The sequence below is a fragment of the Podarcis tiliguerta genome (genome assembly GCF_965153285.1).
Source record: "Podarcis tiliguerta genome assembly, chromosome: 10".
Lineage (NCBI taxonomy): Eukaryota > Metazoa > Chordata > Lepidosauria > Squamata > Lacertidae > Podarcis > Podarcis tiliguerta.
In genome coordinates, this window is record NC_139543.1 from 41,117,878 (window position 1) to 41,138,463 (window position 20,586).

At 40.4% G+C, this 20,586-nt stretch overlaps 1 protein-coding gene across 5 annotated transcripts in view; it reads left to right on the forward strand.

Moving 5' to 3' along the window:
- ANO4 (anoctamin 4) overlaps window positions 1-20,586 on the forward strand; it is a 128,326-nt gene that overhangs the window by 103,074 nt on the left and 4,666 nt on the right. For all 5 annotated transcript variants that reach the window (XM_083400510.1, XM_083400511.1, XM_083400512.1 and 2 more), the window contains 12 exons: window positions 252-312; window positions 1,984-2,066; window positions 3,613-3,753; window positions 6,230-6,394; window positions 7,501-7,537; window positions 9,284-9,395; window positions 10,735-10,792; window positions 12,461-12,558; window positions 14,147-14,289; window positions 15,923-16,075; window positions 17,213-17,360; window positions 19,596-19,715. In XM_083400510.1, the coding sequence (XP_083256636.1) occupies window positions 252-312; window positions 1,984-2,066; window positions 3,613-3,753; window positions 6,230-6,394; window positions 7,501-7,537; window positions 9,284-9,395; window positions 10,735-10,792; window positions 12,461-12,558; window positions 14,147-14,289; window positions 15,923-16,075; window positions 17,213-17,360; window positions 19,596-19,715 (1,319 nt within the window). The remainder of the gene's footprint in view (window positions 1-251; window positions 313-1,983; window positions 2,067-3,612; window positions 3,754-6,229; window positions 6,395-7,500; window positions 7,538-9,283; window positions 9,396-10,734; window positions 10,793-12,460; window positions 12,559-14,146; window positions 14,290-15,922; window positions 16,076-17,212; window positions 17,361-19,595; window positions 19,716-20,586) is intronic.

Below are 20,586 nucleotides of genomic sequence, written 5' to 3' on the forward strand. Positions count from 1 at the left end.
GCTGACATGTAGAAATAGTGGTCTGGTAGTAAAAACATACCCAAGGGTTGGCTTGCTACTGATAGCCAAATCATAAGCATATTGGAAACTTCTCCTAATAAATGTTTGTCATCCTGATATTAGGCCTAACCCTTTGCAGTTTAAGCAAATTTCCTGAGTAAGATATATCCCTTATTTTTTACACAATAGAAAACGATAGTTTTGAATAGAATATTCAAAATCAATGGCCGAACCTGATTGTCTTTTCACAGGTAACACATCTTTTTGACAATGGGGCTACTGTGTTTTTTGCTGTTTTCATGGCAGTATGGGGTAAGTTCTGCTCTAAAGGTAGGTTATGTCAGTACTTTTTTGTTTTTAAAAATCTTATTCTATTCTAAATATTTGATTATTTTAATGGTGCTGTGGGCTCATTTCCCTACCCCACCCCACTCACATTTGTAGGTCACACTTTCTGATTTAGAAACTTTCCAGACAGCGCGTTTGTTCATCATGTTCATGCAATAGATTGTCAGAGACTACTGATATCTTGAACTCAATATTAAATTAACAACATGTTTCAATGTGGCCCTTGGCACTCAATCAGTTGTCTGCCAACATAGTCCACAATCCTGTTAATGTAGAGGATTTATGTTCTGGAAAGTAGCAAATGTTCATGTTTTCTGAAAGAATAAAGCTCTTTCTGTCTGATACCCTGCTGAGATGAAAGGCTCTGCAGAATTTATGGCCTTTGTGGCCAAACACAGTCAAATCCTTGCTCAAGCGATAACGTCCAGACGCAACATTTATTTCAGGAACAATATTAGATCTGCAGGATTTAGACAGTGTGCTTTGCAGGGGAGGGGGCCAAAGCTCCATGGTGGAACACATGCTTTGCATGGGAAAGATCCCAAGTTCACTTTCTGGTATCTCCAGCTATGACTGAAAAGCAGTCTTGTCTGAAAGCCTCAAGAGCCATGGCCAGTCAGCAGAGACAACCCTGAATTAGATATATGTAGAGCCTGACTCAGTATAAGACAGCCTCCTATGTTCCAATGTCATTCATGAATAACTCTCAAAAAGAGTTAGAGCTGGAACATTAGAGAAGGCTGAGGGACTTACATAGTCACTTCCTCAACTGCAGGACTAGGGAGCCTGTGGCCTTGGGACTACAACTCCCATTGGTCCCAATCAGCATAAGTGATGGTCAGAGTTGATGGGAGTTGCAGCTCGGTAATTCCTAGATGACCACATGTTACCTAGCCCTGCTCCATCTGGCCCTCTGCAGGATCGTTATCGGAAGCTGGGTGATGGCTTGCAGTTGTGTTTTCTCCCCCATCCTGGGTAGATCAGACTCCCCCCTCCCCCTATAGTTTCATGCTAATAGCACTGCCTGGCTGCCAAATGGGCACTGCTCTAGCAAGTTTGGGCTTCCCATCTGTTTCTGTGGATTGGGAATGGTGGGAGAGAATTGGGGTTCAAGGCTGGGATCAGGATGGGCAAGGCATCTCTTCGGGCTGCTTTTGTACTGGTGTGGGTTTCTCCATGTCTTCAGTGTGAGTGGGCTGCTGCGTGGGGCCCCCAAAGCATCTCTGGCTCAGCTGGAATCCTGATATTCCAGATACAGAATTCAGGTAATAGATTTTCAGTGATATGTTTGATTGAAAATCTCTTAATGTAATAGTGTGCTAATCTTTAGAATCAAGAGGTGTACTTCCAAACTGGAAAGGAGGAGTACGCAGCCATCACAGAATTTCTCATTTGGTTGCCTGTTGCAGTTAAAAAATTGTTTATTTTTACTTATTTTTAACACTGAGAAATAAGTTGACTGCTTAAGCATTATTCACATAGGACAAGTGGTTTTACAAAAGTAGTACGTTTTGCGCCTCAAAAGAAAATATGTCTGTTTGCATAATAAAATAAAATGTACCCTTATTCAACTACAATGAGATGATAAATTAATGTGGTATTTTGTTAATATATCTTTCCATTTCTCTACTATAGCAACTGTTTTCCTGGAGTTTTGGAAAAGAAGACGAGCAGTAATTGCCTACGACTGGGACTTGATAGACTGGGAAGAAGAGGAGGTTTGTATGTCTATGCTGCTGCTTTACCAGTGAGAGTAGGAAGAATATTTAGTTAAGTTGGCTTCAAAATACAGATTCAGCTTTAGAGAAAGAAAGAGAGTTATCCCAGCATGGAGTTTGATTCCCTTCCATCCTTTCCGGAGCCTTTCTAGGCCATGGCATTTTACATTAGCTGAGTCACTGACACAGCAGGTGGATGAAATCAGCCAAGCAACAATTCCTAAAATAAAATTGATTGGCAGCTGTACAGGCAAAGCGAGGCAACTTTGTGAAGTCTTAGACCTATTTCTCCCTGAGGTGGCAAGCCTGTATGCTGGATATAAGGATATCAGCTTGCCAAACCATGGTTTAGCAAGCCAGGAAAGGACATCGGGATTCTGCAGTTGTCCTTCCCTCACCTCATTTGCATACTGTCTTTGGCCCTTCCACCCTGTTGTATTTAAACCAGAATTCCTTGTAATATCCAAAATTGTGAACTCTGTTTCAATACCAGTTTACCAATCAATACTGGTTAGCAAACTTACATTAAACCAGAGTTCCCTGCTTCGGATGTAACCGGGAAGTCTAGCTTAAACAGACCAGGACTGTTTATATGCAAGCAGTTTATATGCAAAGGGCAAAGGGCAGAGGGATAAGTGTGGGCCTGGTACTATTTACAGCTTGCTAAATCACTGTAAGGCTGTTCCAGTATTCGAATAAAGGTGGGGGATTTGCATGGCTGAGTGCTTCTCCATGCAGAGAATTTTTACATGAAAAACTGGCATGTCTAGTAGATAGGGGCTATTTTCTTGCCACCTATGAAATGGTGGCTTACAGGAGACTTGTTGTGAGCCTGCAATATGTCAGTAGGCTGATTTGCGGAGGACACAAAGACCTAATCTGGGTCAGGGATACTTTACTCAGTAAATACAACAGTCCTTGCCAGAAACAGAACATATGTTTCATTTTCTGCTGAGGTATATAATGGAATTAAGTTTATTGAAGCTTCTATTAATTGCTAGAATCTGCTATCAATCCTCTCATCTTACTCAGCAGAGCATATTACATAATTTGCTGGTGTGATCTTGTGAATATTCTTCATGCATCTTTTAATAGCTTTGTTCATAGGAATAAATAAGTTAATTTACCACAGAGCTTAATTTTGAGCTGTGAATTGTGACATTCCTGTTTTCCTCATTGGCAGCAGCCCAATCCAGAATTTATTCAGGATCACACAGACCAAAGTTAGTCTGTTCAGTATGTTGCTTGTATCTTTCTAGCTTGTGTAATTCCACCTGGAGGCAGAATGTGGGAAGAGACGGTGATCCTACAGTTCTGACTCACTTGCTAAGTAATATTTTTTATTCTCAGGTTAGGAAGGAATTCCAGTGTAATAGAAAACCCTTAGTTTCTGGCAGCAGCAGAAAGCACTTTCTCAGCAGATATATCTCAACTGCTTTTCATGTTAAATTAAATCATGTAATATTGACAAAATTCTGATAACCTGGGGCTTCCTGTACAGGACGTTGTCTAATTCTATGTTTAAAATTTTTCATATGTTCTTTAGGAAGAAATACGGCCCCAGTTTGAAGCCAAGTACTCCAAGAAAGAACGAATGAATCCCATATCTGGAAAACCGGAGCCTTATCAAGCATTTGCAGATAAATGCAGCAGAATTATTGTTTCTGCATCTGGAATATTTTTTATGGTTTGAAAAATATAATTCCTTTTGAATTGTCTGAAAACTAGACTTTCTCATCTCTGTTAGCAAAATGGGGGGAGTTCATAATATTATTAAGCTGTTCCTGATGTTTAAAATGGTTTGTGTCACTGTCTGACACAGTTGTTTTATAAGCAACCATTGTATAAAGGTATTTTAGCATGCTGTTCCTGAAACTTTTACCTGCCAGAAGGGTCTGCTGACAGGAAAACTTAGGTGTTACTAACATATTCAGAAAAAGCAACTGATACAGTACTGTACTCATGAGACTATGCCACTTTAGTATAAAGACAGGAGATTTCACATTCAAATTACTCCACCACATATTCCTGCCTACCTTACGTGCAGGACACATTATGTACAGGACACATTAGATTATTTTAGAGCATGATGCATTTAGTGCTAGATTACCAAATAGGCAGAAGAGGCACCGGCCTATGAGCCCCATGCCTTTTAGGGGCCCCGCAACAACAGATCAAAATAATATTGATTTGATCTTGAAAGAAAATGTGCCTAATTTGTTGAAGAGGCAGCCCACTTGCATTCCCAGATTTTAAGACAGTTGCCTGGGCAATTCTCATGATGCAGACAAGCCCATTTCCCTGTCATTGAATATATTCATGCATAGGAAAACCGTCATGTCTGGAATGGCTATATTAAGGATTTGTGTGTAACATAAATTTAATTTTTCTTTTTCAGGACTGTGAGTAAGCCAACCTTAATTTTAGTTGTGTTACTGAAGAGGATTGGCTTGAGGATTATTGATAAACAATTCACTATTTCAATTTTAATACTTGATCACAATTTTCTGAAGTGGTTTTTTTTTTTTTTACTTATTCTTAAATAGCTGAACTACATTTTGTAAAGGCATTTCAGCATTAAAAGAGCCCAAAACAGAGTGTTTTCTTGCAAGGAAGTAGATGGGTGTTTCAAGCTGCCATGTAATAGTAATTGTAACCACAGTCATTAATGGGTTTTCTAAAGTTTACAAGCTGAAGTGCTTCTCTAAGGGGCAAAGGCCAGAGGGCTGGCTTGCTTTGTTCTGTCTACTAGGAAATGAAGCTCAGCAAACCACTCTGTCCTTGCTTTTGTTGCTTCATCTCCCATATTGACAGTAATAATGCTTTCCATTTAAGTAAGTACTTCATCATCTGAAGGTCTCAAAGCACTTTGCAAACATTATACACTTGAGCCTACTCAATGGACTAGAGACCATTTCTATATCAGTGGTATTCACTTAGTTCTTCGAAGATCTCATTTGAGACCTGAGTTCTTTTTGTATCATTGAGCATTAGTGTTAATTGACTCCTCTGAGAAGAAGCGGACATCATGGTGTCATCATAAGAGGTTTGGGTGTGCTCAGCATAAGGCCTCACTTCAGCAGAACAGCTGAGCATGTTTCTAAATTGGCCTTAATCAGAAAAGCAATTAAGCAACTGTTAGTTTAATTGCTTTGCTGAAACAAAGCCTAGTTGAACCCTTCAGATAAAAAGTGTGAATGTCAACATTCTGAAAGGACTTCACAAAGCCTAAGTAACTTTGCTGTTGAGAGGAGGAGGGGAAAAAAATGAAGTTCACATCTAGAGAAATGCAAATTTGTCACTGCAATCCTCTACAACATACATAAATATAAAATACAGTGGTACCTTGGGTTACATATGCTTCAGGTTACCTACGCTTCAGGTTACAGACTCCGCTAACCCAGAAATAGTACCTCAGGTTAAGAACTTTGCTTCAGGATGAGAACAGAAATCGTTCTCCGGTGGCGTGGCAACAGCAGGAGGCCCCATTAGCTAAAGTGGTGCTTCAGGTTAAGAACGACCGCCGGAACGAATTCAGTACTTAACCCGAGGTACCACTGTATAGATGTCTACTCAGAAGACAGCCCCATTGAGTTCAGTGGGGGCTTTCTTCCAGGTAAGTTTGTATAGGATTGCAGCTTGAATGTTGCAGTCAGCAAAGCTAAAAAAAACGCTGGGCAAATTGGGAAGTTTATCCTTGGCATCTTGAAGAAGATAGCAGCTAAGCCTCCTTGGGGAGGGTCTTTCATGTCAGGGACACCACAGTCTAGAAAGCCCTCTAAGTGTGATTAAGATAATGGTGGTGCTGGTGGTTAATTGTAATAATTTAGGACTGTTGTACGGAGACGAAATTATATGGCTAGATTTAATTGGCTTTTTGCAGACTTAGTATTTTGGACACAGGACAAGAAGATGACATTCTATTAAGATGTGGAAGCAATCCAACATGCAAGAAGAACAAGTAGCTTTCAGAATTGTCCCATAGCCCACACACGTCATACATCACCAGTGTCTCAAACTTCTTGAGAAAATGAGCATACATTTCTGGGTCATCCCTGGAATGTTTGGATTTAGTCTTCACTTCTTGACAATTGCAGGAAGAAATTTATTATTAGTGGATTGATTTTCAGTCTGTTCTATCTGTTCTTCCCCTGCCCCTTTAGATCTGTGTGGTGATTGCTGCTGTTTTTGGCATTGTTATTTACCGTGTCGTGACTGTCAGCACTTTTGCTGCCTTTAAATGGGCTTTAATCAGGAATAACTCTCAGGTTGCAACTACCGGGACTGCTGTATGCATCAACTTTTGCATCATCATGCTACTGAATGTTGTAAGTAGAGATAATAATATTGGAGTACATTCCAAACAGTTTTGTACATTTTTTTAAAAAGAATAATGAATTTCAACTTTTTTTAATGGTCAAATTCAGCTCTAGCCTAAACAGAAAACATGTTATTTGAAAGGACTTTCAGTAAAATTCTAAATAAATAATGCAGCAACTACAAGTTTAAGAGCAACAAAGAGATTAATGTGCAAGAGAATACAGTTGGTGTTAATTTATTCTTGTATGCATTTGTCTTGACAAGGTTAGATGTCTTGATTAAAAGGACATTCAAGCAATATCCCCTAAGACAACTGCAGAGCTTCCATTGAAATTGTCACTGCCCTTATCTCAGAGAAACAATTGCTTATGTGGCTGCAGCCCTCCACACGCTTCCTGGAGAGTAAGCCCCATTGGACACAGCATTGAATTGTGGTGCACATATCAGTATTGCTTTCCATACAGTTGAAAATAAGTGAACCCCAAATATTGTGGTGGTGCTGTGACAAAATTCAGTGGTGGAGAAAGAGGTACAGGGATTTTAAAATCTCAGCTAGCATTTGAAAGATCTAGGAGAAATATCCAATACAGAACATATCCCTCAATCTAGCAAGGGACCTTAGCGGTGTGGAAGGAAGTCTGCTTTCACAAATCTTTCCAAGGCTAGATGGCCCTTGGCTCAAGGAACTCTTTTGAAAACCTGAAACCTTATCAAAAGCTGACATCCGTAGCAAATAATGCTCTCCCACCCAACAACTGATTGATACGATTTTAGCTTTTTAATTATTTGTTTATTATTTAATTAATTTATACCCTGCTTTCTAAGGCAAAACGCTCTTCCAAGGCAGCTCTGGGTGTGTTCTCCTGGTTCAGAGACATAGACACAGTGTAAGTGCTAAGAGACATTTGTCCAGCAGGATGTTTGAAATAGTTCTAGCCAGAACCCAAGTTCATTTTTAAATAAAAAGTACTTCTCACATAATAGTCATTGTACCAATGAGGAAGGATTGAGGAGGGAGGGTTGTTAGGGCAAATAACATGATGTTCTTTTCAAAAATGCAATTTATGTTATTACATTACAATCTATTCAGATGTTGTTTCTTGTTTCATTGCAGTTGTATGAAAAGGTTGCTCTTTTTCTTACAAATTTAGGTAAGTAATAATAACAATGAAGCAACATATTGGATAACATCTAAATCCATTCTTCATGAATGAAGGTTTATATCGGACTGTGCAAGTTCACGTATGTGTGCACTTTCTACCTCCAATAGATACTATGCATATTTTTCTGTAATATTCATTTAATACTTTTTTAATTACACAACTGAAGATTTAAGCTCAGGTTACAACTCTGTGCCTCAAAAGGGTATGCACCAGCTTTTGTGTGTGCAGTTAGTACACAAATGCACCCCTTGGCTTGTACTAATTAGTTCTTCATTGCTTTTTTTTGTATGAAAGATAACATCTCCTTAAATAAGTGCTGTTTGAGAGGAGGGATCGTAGTTTAATGTCAGAGCGCATGCTTTGCATGTAGAAGGCTCCAGCATTGTTGGCCCTACCATTAGACACATTGAGGCAACTGCCCCAGTTGATAGATGTTGAATTGTTGGAGTACCGAGCTGTGCCAGTCCAGTAGACTTCTGCCCATGGTAGGGATGGGATGTTGGCTTTTACCTTATAGTTAGCCCCTGGGAAGCCAAAAAGTCTCGAACCAGCCCTGGTTCCAGATTCAGTCCCTGGCATATCTCATAGGATCTCATGTATTAATTTTGTATTTCACACACCAATCCTGTTCATAGAGCCAGTATGTATACTGAATCCCAGGGGGGTGGAAGGGGAAAACAATATTGCACAACACACTCCTTCACCTATCTATGCAGAGTTGACTGTCAGAATAGATGCCAGAACAGATACAAAGAGTTTAAGAGCCACGATCCTGGGACAGAAAGCCGCTCAAGTCTTTAGCTGTAGCAAAATGACTCCACTGTGGTTTGGAATTTCCCCCTCCAGTATTCTATAAGGCAAATATGATGTCTCATTATTTCTCAAGCTTGATTCCCACTCCTTTCACCTCAGGGTCTCTGTGGCATGCATATTCTATGCCTGAGTGGGTGTTTGAATTGCTGGTTCATATGCTTATGTCCTAATTGGAGTGTTGGTCTCCCAGTCACCCTAACGAACATTAAGAAGAAAAGTCCTCTCCAAACCGACTGTCAGTTTGGAATTTATAATCCATTGTCTTAGAGCACATTCTGTCAATTTAATTACAGTATACAGCAGAAGTGAACCCAGTGTACAAGACTTCTATAAACATGGAAATGCCAGGCAGTCTTTCTGTTTGGCAATTCGAAACAGAACAAAATGCGTATCCTCTGGCAAATTTACGATTCAGTCATTTTCATCTGTCACAATTTTTTACAAAAGCAGATAGAGGATCCCAGAGTAGAATTTTAAGCATCCCTTGCTTTTGCTAGCATACTGATAAAATTTGCATTGTCTGGTTCTTAAATTTAATGTGGAATCCTGTGCCTCAAACTTTGAAGCCCATTAAAGTGAGTGGGACTTATGTCTGAGTAACCATTTATCAGAGCAAAAGAAGAGTTCTGCTGAATCAGAAAGACCAAAGGCCCTTTTTGTGCAGTTCTATTCTGTTTCTCAAGTGGTCAACCAGTTGCATCTCTAAGAAGCCCGCAAGCAGGACAATGGCCCTCTCCTGCTACTGCTCTCAGGCAACTGGAGTCAGACATACTGCATCTGAATGAGGATTGGGCTGCAAGATCAGCCGTTTTGTTTGCAAATACAGTGCAAGCTCCGCAGAGTTTTTAATAAATAAATAACTCCTATCAGACAATTAAATCTGACTACATGTCTTTAAAATCTGCTCTCCCTTTTTCACAGAGCAACCTCGGACTGAATCTGAGTGGGAGAACAGCTTCACTTTGAAAATGTTCCTTTTTCAGTTTGTCAATCTGAACAGCTCTACTTTTTATATAGCATTCTTTCTTGGAAGGTAAGGTTAATAATGTGCATTGTGCCTGCCTGGGAAGCTGTAGAAAACTATCAAGGGAGATGGAGTGGAAAGATGAAATTGCTGTTAATTTTAAGTGCTAAAGCAGAGGTTGTCAACATGGTACCTTGTTGGACTCCCATCATTCCATGCCATTAGCCAAGTTCCATACCATTGGCTGGGACTGTTGGCAGCGAGGATCTCACAATATCTGCAGGGCACCACATTGGTGACTCCTATGTTAAATATACCATAAATAATAAAGAGTATCATGTTTTACAGAAGTCCTATCAAATTCTGCTGCTATCCAGGTTAATTTAAAAAGTGGTTAAAATTTAAAGGGTTATCTTCATACTCGGAGTAAACTCATTGACCCTAATTTTACCCTGCCTATCATACCAATTTATGATCCCAGGATGCATTACAATATAAAATATAACAACAGAAACACCACAATCAATAAAATATAACAGAATAGAAACAACCCCTTACCCCACTCAGTAAAGCACAAAATGAGTTGCAGACTGGCATGATTGAGTTGAGAGAGGAGGGGGAGAGGATAAGAAAGAGAATTCTCATAGTTTACATATGGATTGCCTAATATACTTTTCTGTATGCCCTGTGTTGCTGGGTACAAGATGTTAAGTGCCTTTAGACTTTCCATTTTTACTCTCAACTGTCTATTGCATCAATGACACCTGTTAATGAAACCTGATAATGAGTGTTAATGTGAAATGTACATTACAAACACCTGAAAACTAAGATTTATCATTTACTTGAGGGAAGTTGGATGGAAAATTTGCACCTGTTGCAAAGCATTTATACAGCAGTGCTGAAACGCCCTCTAGAAGTTGCATTTTAAAGTTATTTTTCATTCAAGCTGTGAAACCATTATTATATAAAAGCTCAGGGCAAGACAGAATATCAGTATTCCACTACAGCTACAAACTATCAGGAAAGTTTTCTAGGCAACCTAGTTTGTAATGAATGATCTTTGTAGAATAGCTCATATCCACACTTACCACTTGTACAGGAGTTGTTCATGATGAACTGGCCATCGTGGTTTTCAGCTAGGTACAAAGCATTTTAATGTTGAAGTTCCAGAAAGGAACTGTGGGTAGACATTTGCTCAGAGTGATAACCTCTCTATGCTGACTATCAATAATGACTTTCATATATTCAGACATAATTTAATTTAAATGCATATTTAGAAATGCTATTTAAATGCATATTTAATGTCATTTCCCTTAGAAAAATATAGCTGGAATGATTGTGTTTGGTCTTTTCCTGTTGTGATCAGAAATCTAACACAAAAGGGATGATGATTTCTCTTATGTTGAAGATTTACAGGTCACCCTGGTGCCTACTTGAGGCTGATAAACAGATGGAGACTAGAAGAGGTAAGTGGCATATTGAGGCATATTGTACAGTGCTGCAACTGGTACAAACTAGGGTCAAATACTGTCCTGTGGCAGCTAAATGATTCACTCTGGAAAATAGGAATGTCTAGAATATATGTGATTGAATATATTACATAATTTCTTTTCAACTGAACCTTGTGAATATTTTGAGGGTTTTAAAAATCCCTATCTGAAGAACAAAGCAATTTAAAGGATGACATCGTGGCTTTTGCTAGAAGTGGGACCCTACTGCATTTTGTTCTCCCTTTCTAGAACCAGTTAAAATGTTCATTTGCTGGGGTGCTTCTGTCCTCTCACATGACTCTACCATATCACTTGTCACAAGGGGAGATACTCCATTGAAAGTGCCAACACTTTTAAAGTCATGTCCCTCTTCAAAACTTAACACCTTAAAAAGAAGTGGCAGTGGGCACTTAGATTGTAAAGCGGTCATTGAGGTGCTATAAGCAGACAACAGGTTTTTTTGTTTGGTTGGGTTTTTTATTTTATTTTTTTGCTTGCTTTTACTTATCCACTTTTCCAAGGAAAGGGTAAATCTGGATTAAGTACTGGTGGGCATTCTTATTCTGATGATGTTGCGTGGTCCCTGGAAAACATGCATACACTAATCCCACCAAAGAAATACCTATCTGAAAGCACCCAATCTGCATGTTATGAACCTCACACAGAGATTCAGAACTCCAGGTTGTGGGGGCCCTTGGTAGTGGGCCTCTTGTGTAGTGCACCCCCATGTTTATTTCATGGGGGCCATGGATAACATGCTGCAGAAGTAGGAGGACACTGGCTTATCAGAGCAGCAGAAGAGGGGGCCTAGGAGTGGGATCAGCAGCAGTGTACCATTGGGGGCTTCCAGATGGTGGGAGACCACCATAAGCAACTGTAGTAGATGTCACCATTTATCTGAGGTGCTTTTTTAAAATTGGGGGTGACAAGTAAGGTGATAATGATGACAGGTGTGCCAACTTGAATAAAATACTGTGGGGTCACAGGTAAGCCCCGCCCTGCATAATCGATCACATGATGCAGTTCACACGCACCATTTGAATGGGAATGCCCATCAACTTCAGGGGCAGCTCAGCCCCCTCAATTATTTTATTGCCCCCATGGCCAATAAATGGTTGTGTGGAAGAAATGTAACTGTTCAGCAACTGAATATTTGAACCAGCCATTAGATATCCACACCAGACAATATAAAAACACATGGCTTCCTCCAAAGAATCCTTAGAACTGTAGTTTACTCCTCACAGAGCCACAATTTCCAGGCCCCTTAATGGACACTGGGGGTTCTTTGGGAGAAGCCACACAGTTTAAATTTATGGTGTGAATGTGATATGTGCATACGCGTGTGAAATCCCTTTCAGCCTAACCTTCCATATGTGACATTCGGTGTCGGCCGATGGATGTGGCTTGACCAAAATGGCCTCATGGGCCAAATGACAAGGCCTGCTGCGCCTAATTAGGCCTGCGGATTGGAGGTTCCCCGCGGCTGTTATAGGAATTACTTCTGAGTAACCATGTATAGGATTACATTGTCACTGAACCTTGAACTTGCAACATGTTTTGTAATATAAATTTAATATGCAAGCTGTTTTTACTCTTTGACGGCCCATTATTTGCTCCCTTGCCCCCTCTCTCCTCCCCCTACAGTGCCACCCTAGTGGATGCCTTATAGATCTCTGTATGCAAATGGGTATTATAATGGTGCTAAAGCAGACCTGGAACAACTTCATGGAACTAGGCTACCCGTAAGTAACTGTGGGATTTTATTTTTAAAAATCCTTGTTTTTAACTGATGGGGTGCAAAACCATGATTGGCAAGTGTCTTTTATGTGATGCATCTTGTTCATTTGTGTATTTGTCTGATAGCCATTCTACTTAGGATAATGTCAATGTAGCAGGACTATTCTGTGAAAGATTTGACCTTGCAAAAGGAGTATCTGAAAGAGAAGCTTGCCTGTGCATTGGTGGCTAGATAGGTTTGCCTTGTTATCTATGGCTTTGCAAGCAGATTATTTATATAGTACTACAAAATTCATTCTCCCCACCCCCCTTCAAAAACAGAGATAGGAGGGAAAGTGCTCTGAGAAGAGCAGATAGAACCCATTCACCTGTGTTTTATACAATAAAATGAAATACGTTGTAATTAATTGATTAAAACATACACATGTTGAAACATAATGGTATAAATAATACCCAACATCAAAATGACAAATAATTGAATAGCTCAAAACTCCTTATATAGAAAATGGATTGAAATATTTTACATCACTAAATCAATACTGCTGATTTTAGAAGTAGTAGGACCTAGTAGGGCTTCAGTTAAAATCCTGTTGAAATAGGTAAGCTGCTTTATACATCTATGCTTCACAAACCATGCTTTTGGCTTGGAGACTGACAGCCCAGTCTTAGCCCTGTATACTTAAGAAGGATGTCTCACTAATTTCAGTGGGATTTATTTCCAAGTAAGGGCAGCTGTGTATGTTGCACAGAGTAACTTATAAATCTTTTATGGCTTCCTGTATAATGTCCTGAGTTGTACCTATTGCATCAGCACTTGGTTCACTTGTTAGCAGACAACACGCACTGTAGTTATTAGCTTCCCCACTTATCTCTGCTTCCTAGCATACTGAACATTCAGTCCTCACAAATACACCCTTTTTAAAGGAACTCCACATATCTGAACACGCTTCCTCTTCTGATTAGTTCAGACAATTAGCTCTGTCCTTTGCAATGGGAGTTACACAAACCAATCCAACAGACTAAAATGTGTATGTATTCTCTTTTTTCCTTTTATATTATCTGGAGGTAGCAACATTGGTTTGTGGTCAACAAAGGCTATTAATCTACACAATCAGCTATGCATCACAAAAACATGTCTATGTCATGAATTGCTTGGTGTGTTAATTTGTAACATTTCCTAAGAGTTCTAACTAACTTTGCTGTTCAATCTCTTTTAATACAGTAAACAGAGACAAAGGACAACATTGCATTTGGTCTGGTCTGACTCAAACCCCACTTATTTTTTTTTATGGATATTGTGGAACCTGAAGGTTGTCACATAACAGACTTTGTGCCTGATATTTATGAGTTACTCATGGCACCTGAATGTCTCTTCCAGCATTTTTCATCCTCTCCTTATATAACCTTATTGATCCAAATAGTGTGCAGATACCCCAAACAGCAGGATATCTGATATATGGACTAACAGGAGTAGAGAGGACCCACTAACTGTCCTGTTCTGCAGACACAAGTATGGCATGGTGGAGGAGAGGCAGATGACAATGTTGAAATCAGTTGGTTAGAAAAAATGGCATTTCCCCCCTACATATGCAGGTTAATTCAGAACTGGTGGACCAGAAGAAGATTGCGACAGGAGCACGGTTCACTGCGAAAAGCAAGCTTCCCACAGTGGGAGAAAGACTACAACCTTCAGCCTATGAATGCCTATGGACTCTTCGAAGAATATCTAGAAATGAGTATGAAGAACTTTATGTGTAAATTGCTTCATCACGGTCATTCATACAGTGGTACCTCAGTTTATGAACTTAATCCGTTCCGTTTCCCTAATGAGGCCTCCTGCCACTGGTGCCCTTCCACCATTCGGATTCTGTTCTTAGACCGAAGTAAAGTTCGCAAACTGGGACACTACTTCCAGTTTTGCAGAGTTCTTATACAGAATAGTTCGTAAACAGGACTGTTCTTAAACCGAGGTACCACTGTATATCATGCTTCATTCCACTACTTCCAAACAATAAGAATGTATTATTTTAGTATAACAATCCGGAGCATTACTGGATTTAGTCTATAAAATTATTATTGCCTTAAAGGTAAAGGTAAAGGGACCCCTGACCATTAGGTCCAGTCGTGACTGACTCTGGGGTTGCGGTGCTCATCTCGCTTTATTGGCCGAGGGAGCCAGCATACAGCTTCCGGGTCATGTGGCCTGCATGACTAAGCTGCTTCCAGCGAACCAGAGCAGCGCACGAAAACGCCGTTTACCTTCCCACCGGAGCGGTATTTATTTATCTACAGTGGTACCTCGGGTTAAGTACTTAATACGTTCCAGAGGTCCGTACTTAACCTGAAACTGTTCTTAACCTGAAGACCACTTTAGCTAATGGGGCCTCCTGCTGCTGCCACACCGCTACTGCACGTTTTCTGTTCTCAACCTGAAGCAAAGTTCTTAACCTAAAGCACTATTTCTGGGCTAGCAGAGTCTGTAACCTGAAGTGTATGTAACCTGAAGTGTATGTAACCTGAGGTACCACTGTACTTGCACTTTGACGTGCTTTCGAACTGCAGGAGCAGGGGCTGAGCAACGGGAGCTCACCCCGTCGCAGGGATTCGAACCGCCGACCTTCTGATGAGCAAGTCCTAGGATCTGTGGTTTAACCCACAGCGCCACCCTCGTCCCTATTATTGCCTTAGACTAGGACAAATATAGTTTAGGACAGCCTTCCCCAACCAGGTGCCCTCTATATGTTGTGGACTACAGTTCCCATCATACCTGACCATTGTCCATGCTGACTGGGACTGGTGGGTGTTGTAGTCCAAAATATATGAAGAGCATTGAGTTGCAGTCTATTACTTTCGGACAATCGTCCAATTCTGGGAATGGTGATTTGTTCACTTCCACATGGAGTCAACAATACGGCACGAGGTGCTGCAGTGGAGTAAAACAATTCTTGTTTTAATTATCTCCCACACTCAAGGCCTTGCAATGTGTTTTTGATTTAGCTTGAAATTTTGAGTCGTAAGTTGGAGTGCAAGCTGGCAGGGGTATTTAAACACTTAAATCAACTACTTGAAACAGTAGGCATGACACCGGAGGGCTTCTTGTTAGCCATCCCCTGTGCTTCACCTTACTCAATGAAGTCATGGGTTAAAAAACAAGTAAATTTACCATACAGTAAGGCATAGTGGGAACCCAGGTCTTCCATTTGTCTCTCATGTTCATTAAAGCTCAAGAACAAATATGCCGAATTTTTTGATAACAAGGGACAAGTTAAGATGGATCAGTGGTGCAGATATACCCAAAGTCAGCACTCTAATTTTGGGTTGTTTTCCAGTGTGTGTCTGAGTGTGTCCCTCATTCTCACCCTTCCACAGTTCTTCAGTTTGGATTCACAACCATCTTTGTGGCAGCTTTCCCACTTGCTCCACTTCTGGCCTTACTTAACAATATTATTGAAATCCGGCTTGATGCATACAAATTTGTTACACAGTGGAGGCGGCCATTAGCTTCTAGAGCCAAAGATATAGGTAAGCTGTTTACCATTATGAATGTAAAGTGTCTGCTCAATGCCACAATCTGCTCATGCATTCAGTTGTTCTCTAGGTTGGACTGCTGTAATGCTCCCTCTGTGGGGCAGCCCCTAAGGTTGCCCCAGAATCTGCATCTAGTGCAAAATGTTGAGACTTGACTGCTCTTTAGGGTAGACTATCACCATCATGTTACACCACTGCTGAAAGAGCTTTGGGGGGGGGGGAGTGCCCACAGTTGCTGAGCTTTTTTTCGAGGGGGGGGGGGTTGCCCAGACTTGTTTAACTTTTGGGTGGGGCAGCCCCACAGAGGGGAGTTGCCAAAAATAGCTCACCCGCAGGACCAAAACAGCCAATCACATGTACAGTGATGAACCAACCAATCGTTAGCAAGCGGCAATCGCCCACCCTAATACTATAGCAGCAAATAGCCAGTGGAGCTTGCCAAACCCACCAATCACCAACAAAAACATAGCTGACAATCTCCTGCTCGCGGCAGCCACCAATCGCCTGTCCCACCTCTCCACTATCCACGTATAAGAAGCCCACCAATTTTAAGCATAATTTTAAAATAAAAGAACCTCATCTTATGCACGGAAAAATACAGTAGCTACCATGCTAAGTTCATGATACTGGTGTTACAAAGCCCTTTTGTGTTTTGCCACACATCATTTAGCTATGGTATGGCCTGCCCATTACACTCTCTCAAAATTCAAAATGTTCCCTATGGTCCAAAAAGGCTGGCGACCCCTGGTGTTGATAATACTGAGTTAGATGGATCATTGATCTGATTGGTATAAATCAGCTTCCTATGTGCCTATTAAGTAGTAAATATTTTTATTTATTTTATTTCTTTGGAGAGTTTTATGATTAAGTGGCCTATAAACCTCGTTAAAGTTTTTTCTTTAAAGCTTTCAATGGGTATTTAAAACAATATAGCAAGATCACCAGCTTAATGTCAATGGCAGAGAGTTTCAAAGCATAGCTGCTGCTGCTGCACTAAAAGACAGATGCTTTGCAAATGTAGAACCAACATTATATGGCATTTGTACTAATAAGTTGCAACTGTATTTGCATTTGAAATGCTACTTCTGCTGCTGTTCCTGGAACTAACACAGCATTTTCTTTATTACACAGGAATCTGGTATGGAATTCTGGAAGGCATAGGAATTCTTTCAGTTATCACAAATGCATTTGTTATTGCTGTAACTTCGGATTTTATCCCTCGGCTTGTTTACGCTTACAAATATGGACCATGCGCAGGTCAAGGAGAGGCTGGACAAAAGTAAGTTTTAATTATAGAAACATGAAGTAAGGTCATCCCAGGCCCAATCTACACGAGCATTTTGTGTGTGATGCTGTTGCTTCTTGCTTGCTCAGGAGGCACACAGTACATGCCCCCAACCTGTAATAATAGCACCACTTCAGCTTCTTGATTCCATGACTCCTCAGGCTATTTTTTAAAATGATTTTTGTAACCACCTTTCTACTTATTGCATTACTCTTTTGCTGGGGATTTCCAGTCAAACCCACAGTGTGCTGCTTTTGTTATAAGTGGGAGAGACTTTGATCCTACAGAACTTGCTTGGGATCCTTCTTCATCATCTTCTCTCTCTATCCCATCAGCTGGGTGGGAGTGGACATATGGAAAGGAAGTTTTATCCTCCAACAACTGGATGGCTTTTTTTTTTAATGCTGCTGTTTAGTAGAGGCACCTGTGCTTAACTTAAATGGCCTTTCCCATGCAACTTTTATTATTCATGGGGAGGGAAAATGCAGTTGTGGTGTACCCACAGCCACATCCTTATCTGAGGGGTGTGTGTTTGCAGTTTCTTATTCACCCTTGTGCAAAGTAATTCAGAGGATGGTCTCTCTATTAACTTGGATTAACACATGCATGTACCTGAGTTGTTGTTTTTAAGAGTGAACTTTCAAGCACTGCACAGTTACAACTAACTGCAGTGATGGTTGCCATAGTTTTGTGATAAAGACCCTCCCAGGTATGTATTGCCCTTTGCGATGGCATGTAGCACAGAATGCATTATAAACAAATGAGATTCAGCAGTGTGTTCCATATAGCGTGCCTCTTGAGTGGCAATTGCATTGGTGAAAAATGCAGTACAGCGATGCCTCAAAAACATAAGGGATGTCAGTATGGATTGTGCCCAGATCTCCATAATTTAGTGCCTTCCACAAGCATCTCTTGAAAGTTCATCCAGCCATTTGTACTCCTGTTTGGCTTCAAAGAACATAAGGAACGAGATTAAAAAAATGTCTTTTTGCCTAATGCAGCAATAAATAGGGAAAAACTACAGCAATACAAAGTTTTGTGCCAATGCTATTATAAGTTCTGCAAAGTAAAGATTTGTTGTTTGATATTTTGTGGGAAACAATAAATATAACAATAAGATATCACTCCCAGAAGCTCTCTTTGAGGAATGGAAAGAGAGTCTCCTGCCATTTCCTGTAGTTTTTCCAGAACATATGTTTAGGGTCTACTACTGCAATTTTTAGCCATACCGTGATAATTTTAATGCAGACAGAGGTGACTGAAGCTTCCATAGTGTGGTGTATAATAAGACAGAAAGACATAGTACTGATGCTGTTGCTATTTTTCTATTTCAAAAGTTTACCCTTCATTTCATTGGCGTTATGTGCTAGGAACTGTGTTCCTGCTGGATGCCTTAACACCTTAACCTAGTGAGCTAAGCCATGTTTCACAAAGGGTAACTTCCATTAAACATTCAGATGTATTACATTTTCATTTTTTCGTGCACAGGAATGAATTTGTTGATGTTATATTTTTGCTCTATTTTGGGCGTCATTGTAGTTTTGTCATAGTGGCAGAAAATGAACAGTTAAAGTTACAACTTGTGATTGACAGCGCTACTAACTCATTAGCTTGTCAAGGATTTGGCACTTTGGTACATGTTGGAGAGGAAACAAATGCTCTGTTTCCATAATGAGTTGGGTCTGATTTCTAAGTTGTCAGGCTTCCTAAAGTTGTGTATCACTGCAGGGCATTTGAAGGTTTGCTTTTCCCTGTCTCCTTTCTTTTGCCAGCACAACACAATGGAGAGAAAGAAATTTAGAAATGTACTGTGTAAGGGTTTTCAGCCTGTTCTGTTCATGCCAGCTTGCCTTTAAAGTGGGAATATGCAGGTCTTCTCGGAGCTGACTCAGGAGCAAGATAGGACAAAGTATAATTTACTGTGGCATTCTTTTGCTGAAAGAAATATAAAATATAAATATTTCAGTACTTCAGTAGAGTTTTTATTCCCCAAAGTCGGCGGTTGCGCTTTGCTTGCAAAACTGTTATAAGTGTTAGTAATACTGATCCATAAGTGATCATCAGTCACACTTGGCTGGAATGTTGATTTTATTAACTCTTCTTTCTAAGATGTTTGGCTCACAGACGGAAGTGTTCCTTGGCCCCTGCCCCCATCAACATGCCATGTTTTGAAACAAGCCTGAAGTTAAAAGACTGAATGTACTAAATGGAAAAATTCTTGTTTCCCAGGTGTATGGTTGGCTACGTTAATGCAAGTTTATCAGTTTTTCTAGTGTACGATTTTGAACATCGTTCAGAACCATCATCAAATGGAAGTGAGTTCTCCGGCACGCCGTTAAAATATTGCAGGTAAAGAAATATATGCAAAACTACTGCCATGTGAATAATAATCTCTATTCTGTTGGTATTATTAGTATCAGTATAGCTAGTGAATCGTAGGAGTTCCCACCCTCCACTCCACTTTCCTTCCAGGTAAGCAGCAGGAACCCACCGACGGGGGGGGGGGGGTCAGGCAAGTGCTACCACCCCACTGCACCATTCACAGCTGCCCAAGAGCTTGAGCTATGAATCAGGAAGTCTGCAGTTAAATTCTTCTTCCATGAATTCCTGAGATGGCTATAGACCTGTCCCATCACTGTATTCTCCATTTTCTGGCTTTAAATTTTGAAGGCAGGGAAGATAATTGTAACCCCTATAATTTCTCAGCCTGCGAAAATACAGCTCAGAACTAACAGCAACTGTCTCTTCCGACATTAAACCCAGAAAACAATGGAGAAGGTGAGGAAACAGAATCTGGGTGGTGGGGGAGGAAGGAAGGAAGGAAGGAAGGAAGGAAGGAATTGAAAGAGCAGAAAGTGGCCATTTATCCTGCTCAGTTATTATATGCAAAATTGAAAGATTCTAGGAGATTTTTTTATCCTATTGCTATTTGTTATTGCTTTTTTGCACTTCAATAGTTGTCTAGACAAAGATATTGGAAAACGGGGTTGTTTTGTGTTCATGTAGATTAAACATAGTTTGTTTTGCACTGTTGCTAACTTTCCTTACTCAGGTATGTAGGAGGAGGACATGGTTTCAACAGACACTGCAACCTGACAAATCCATGGTTATAGACAGCAGTACTCAGAACAGGATCCTGGGTCCAGAAGCAGTTCTGCTTCCAGGTCCCCACTGTCTATCTGCTTCTTTTCTCTCCCTCAATTGGTGGTATAGAACCAGA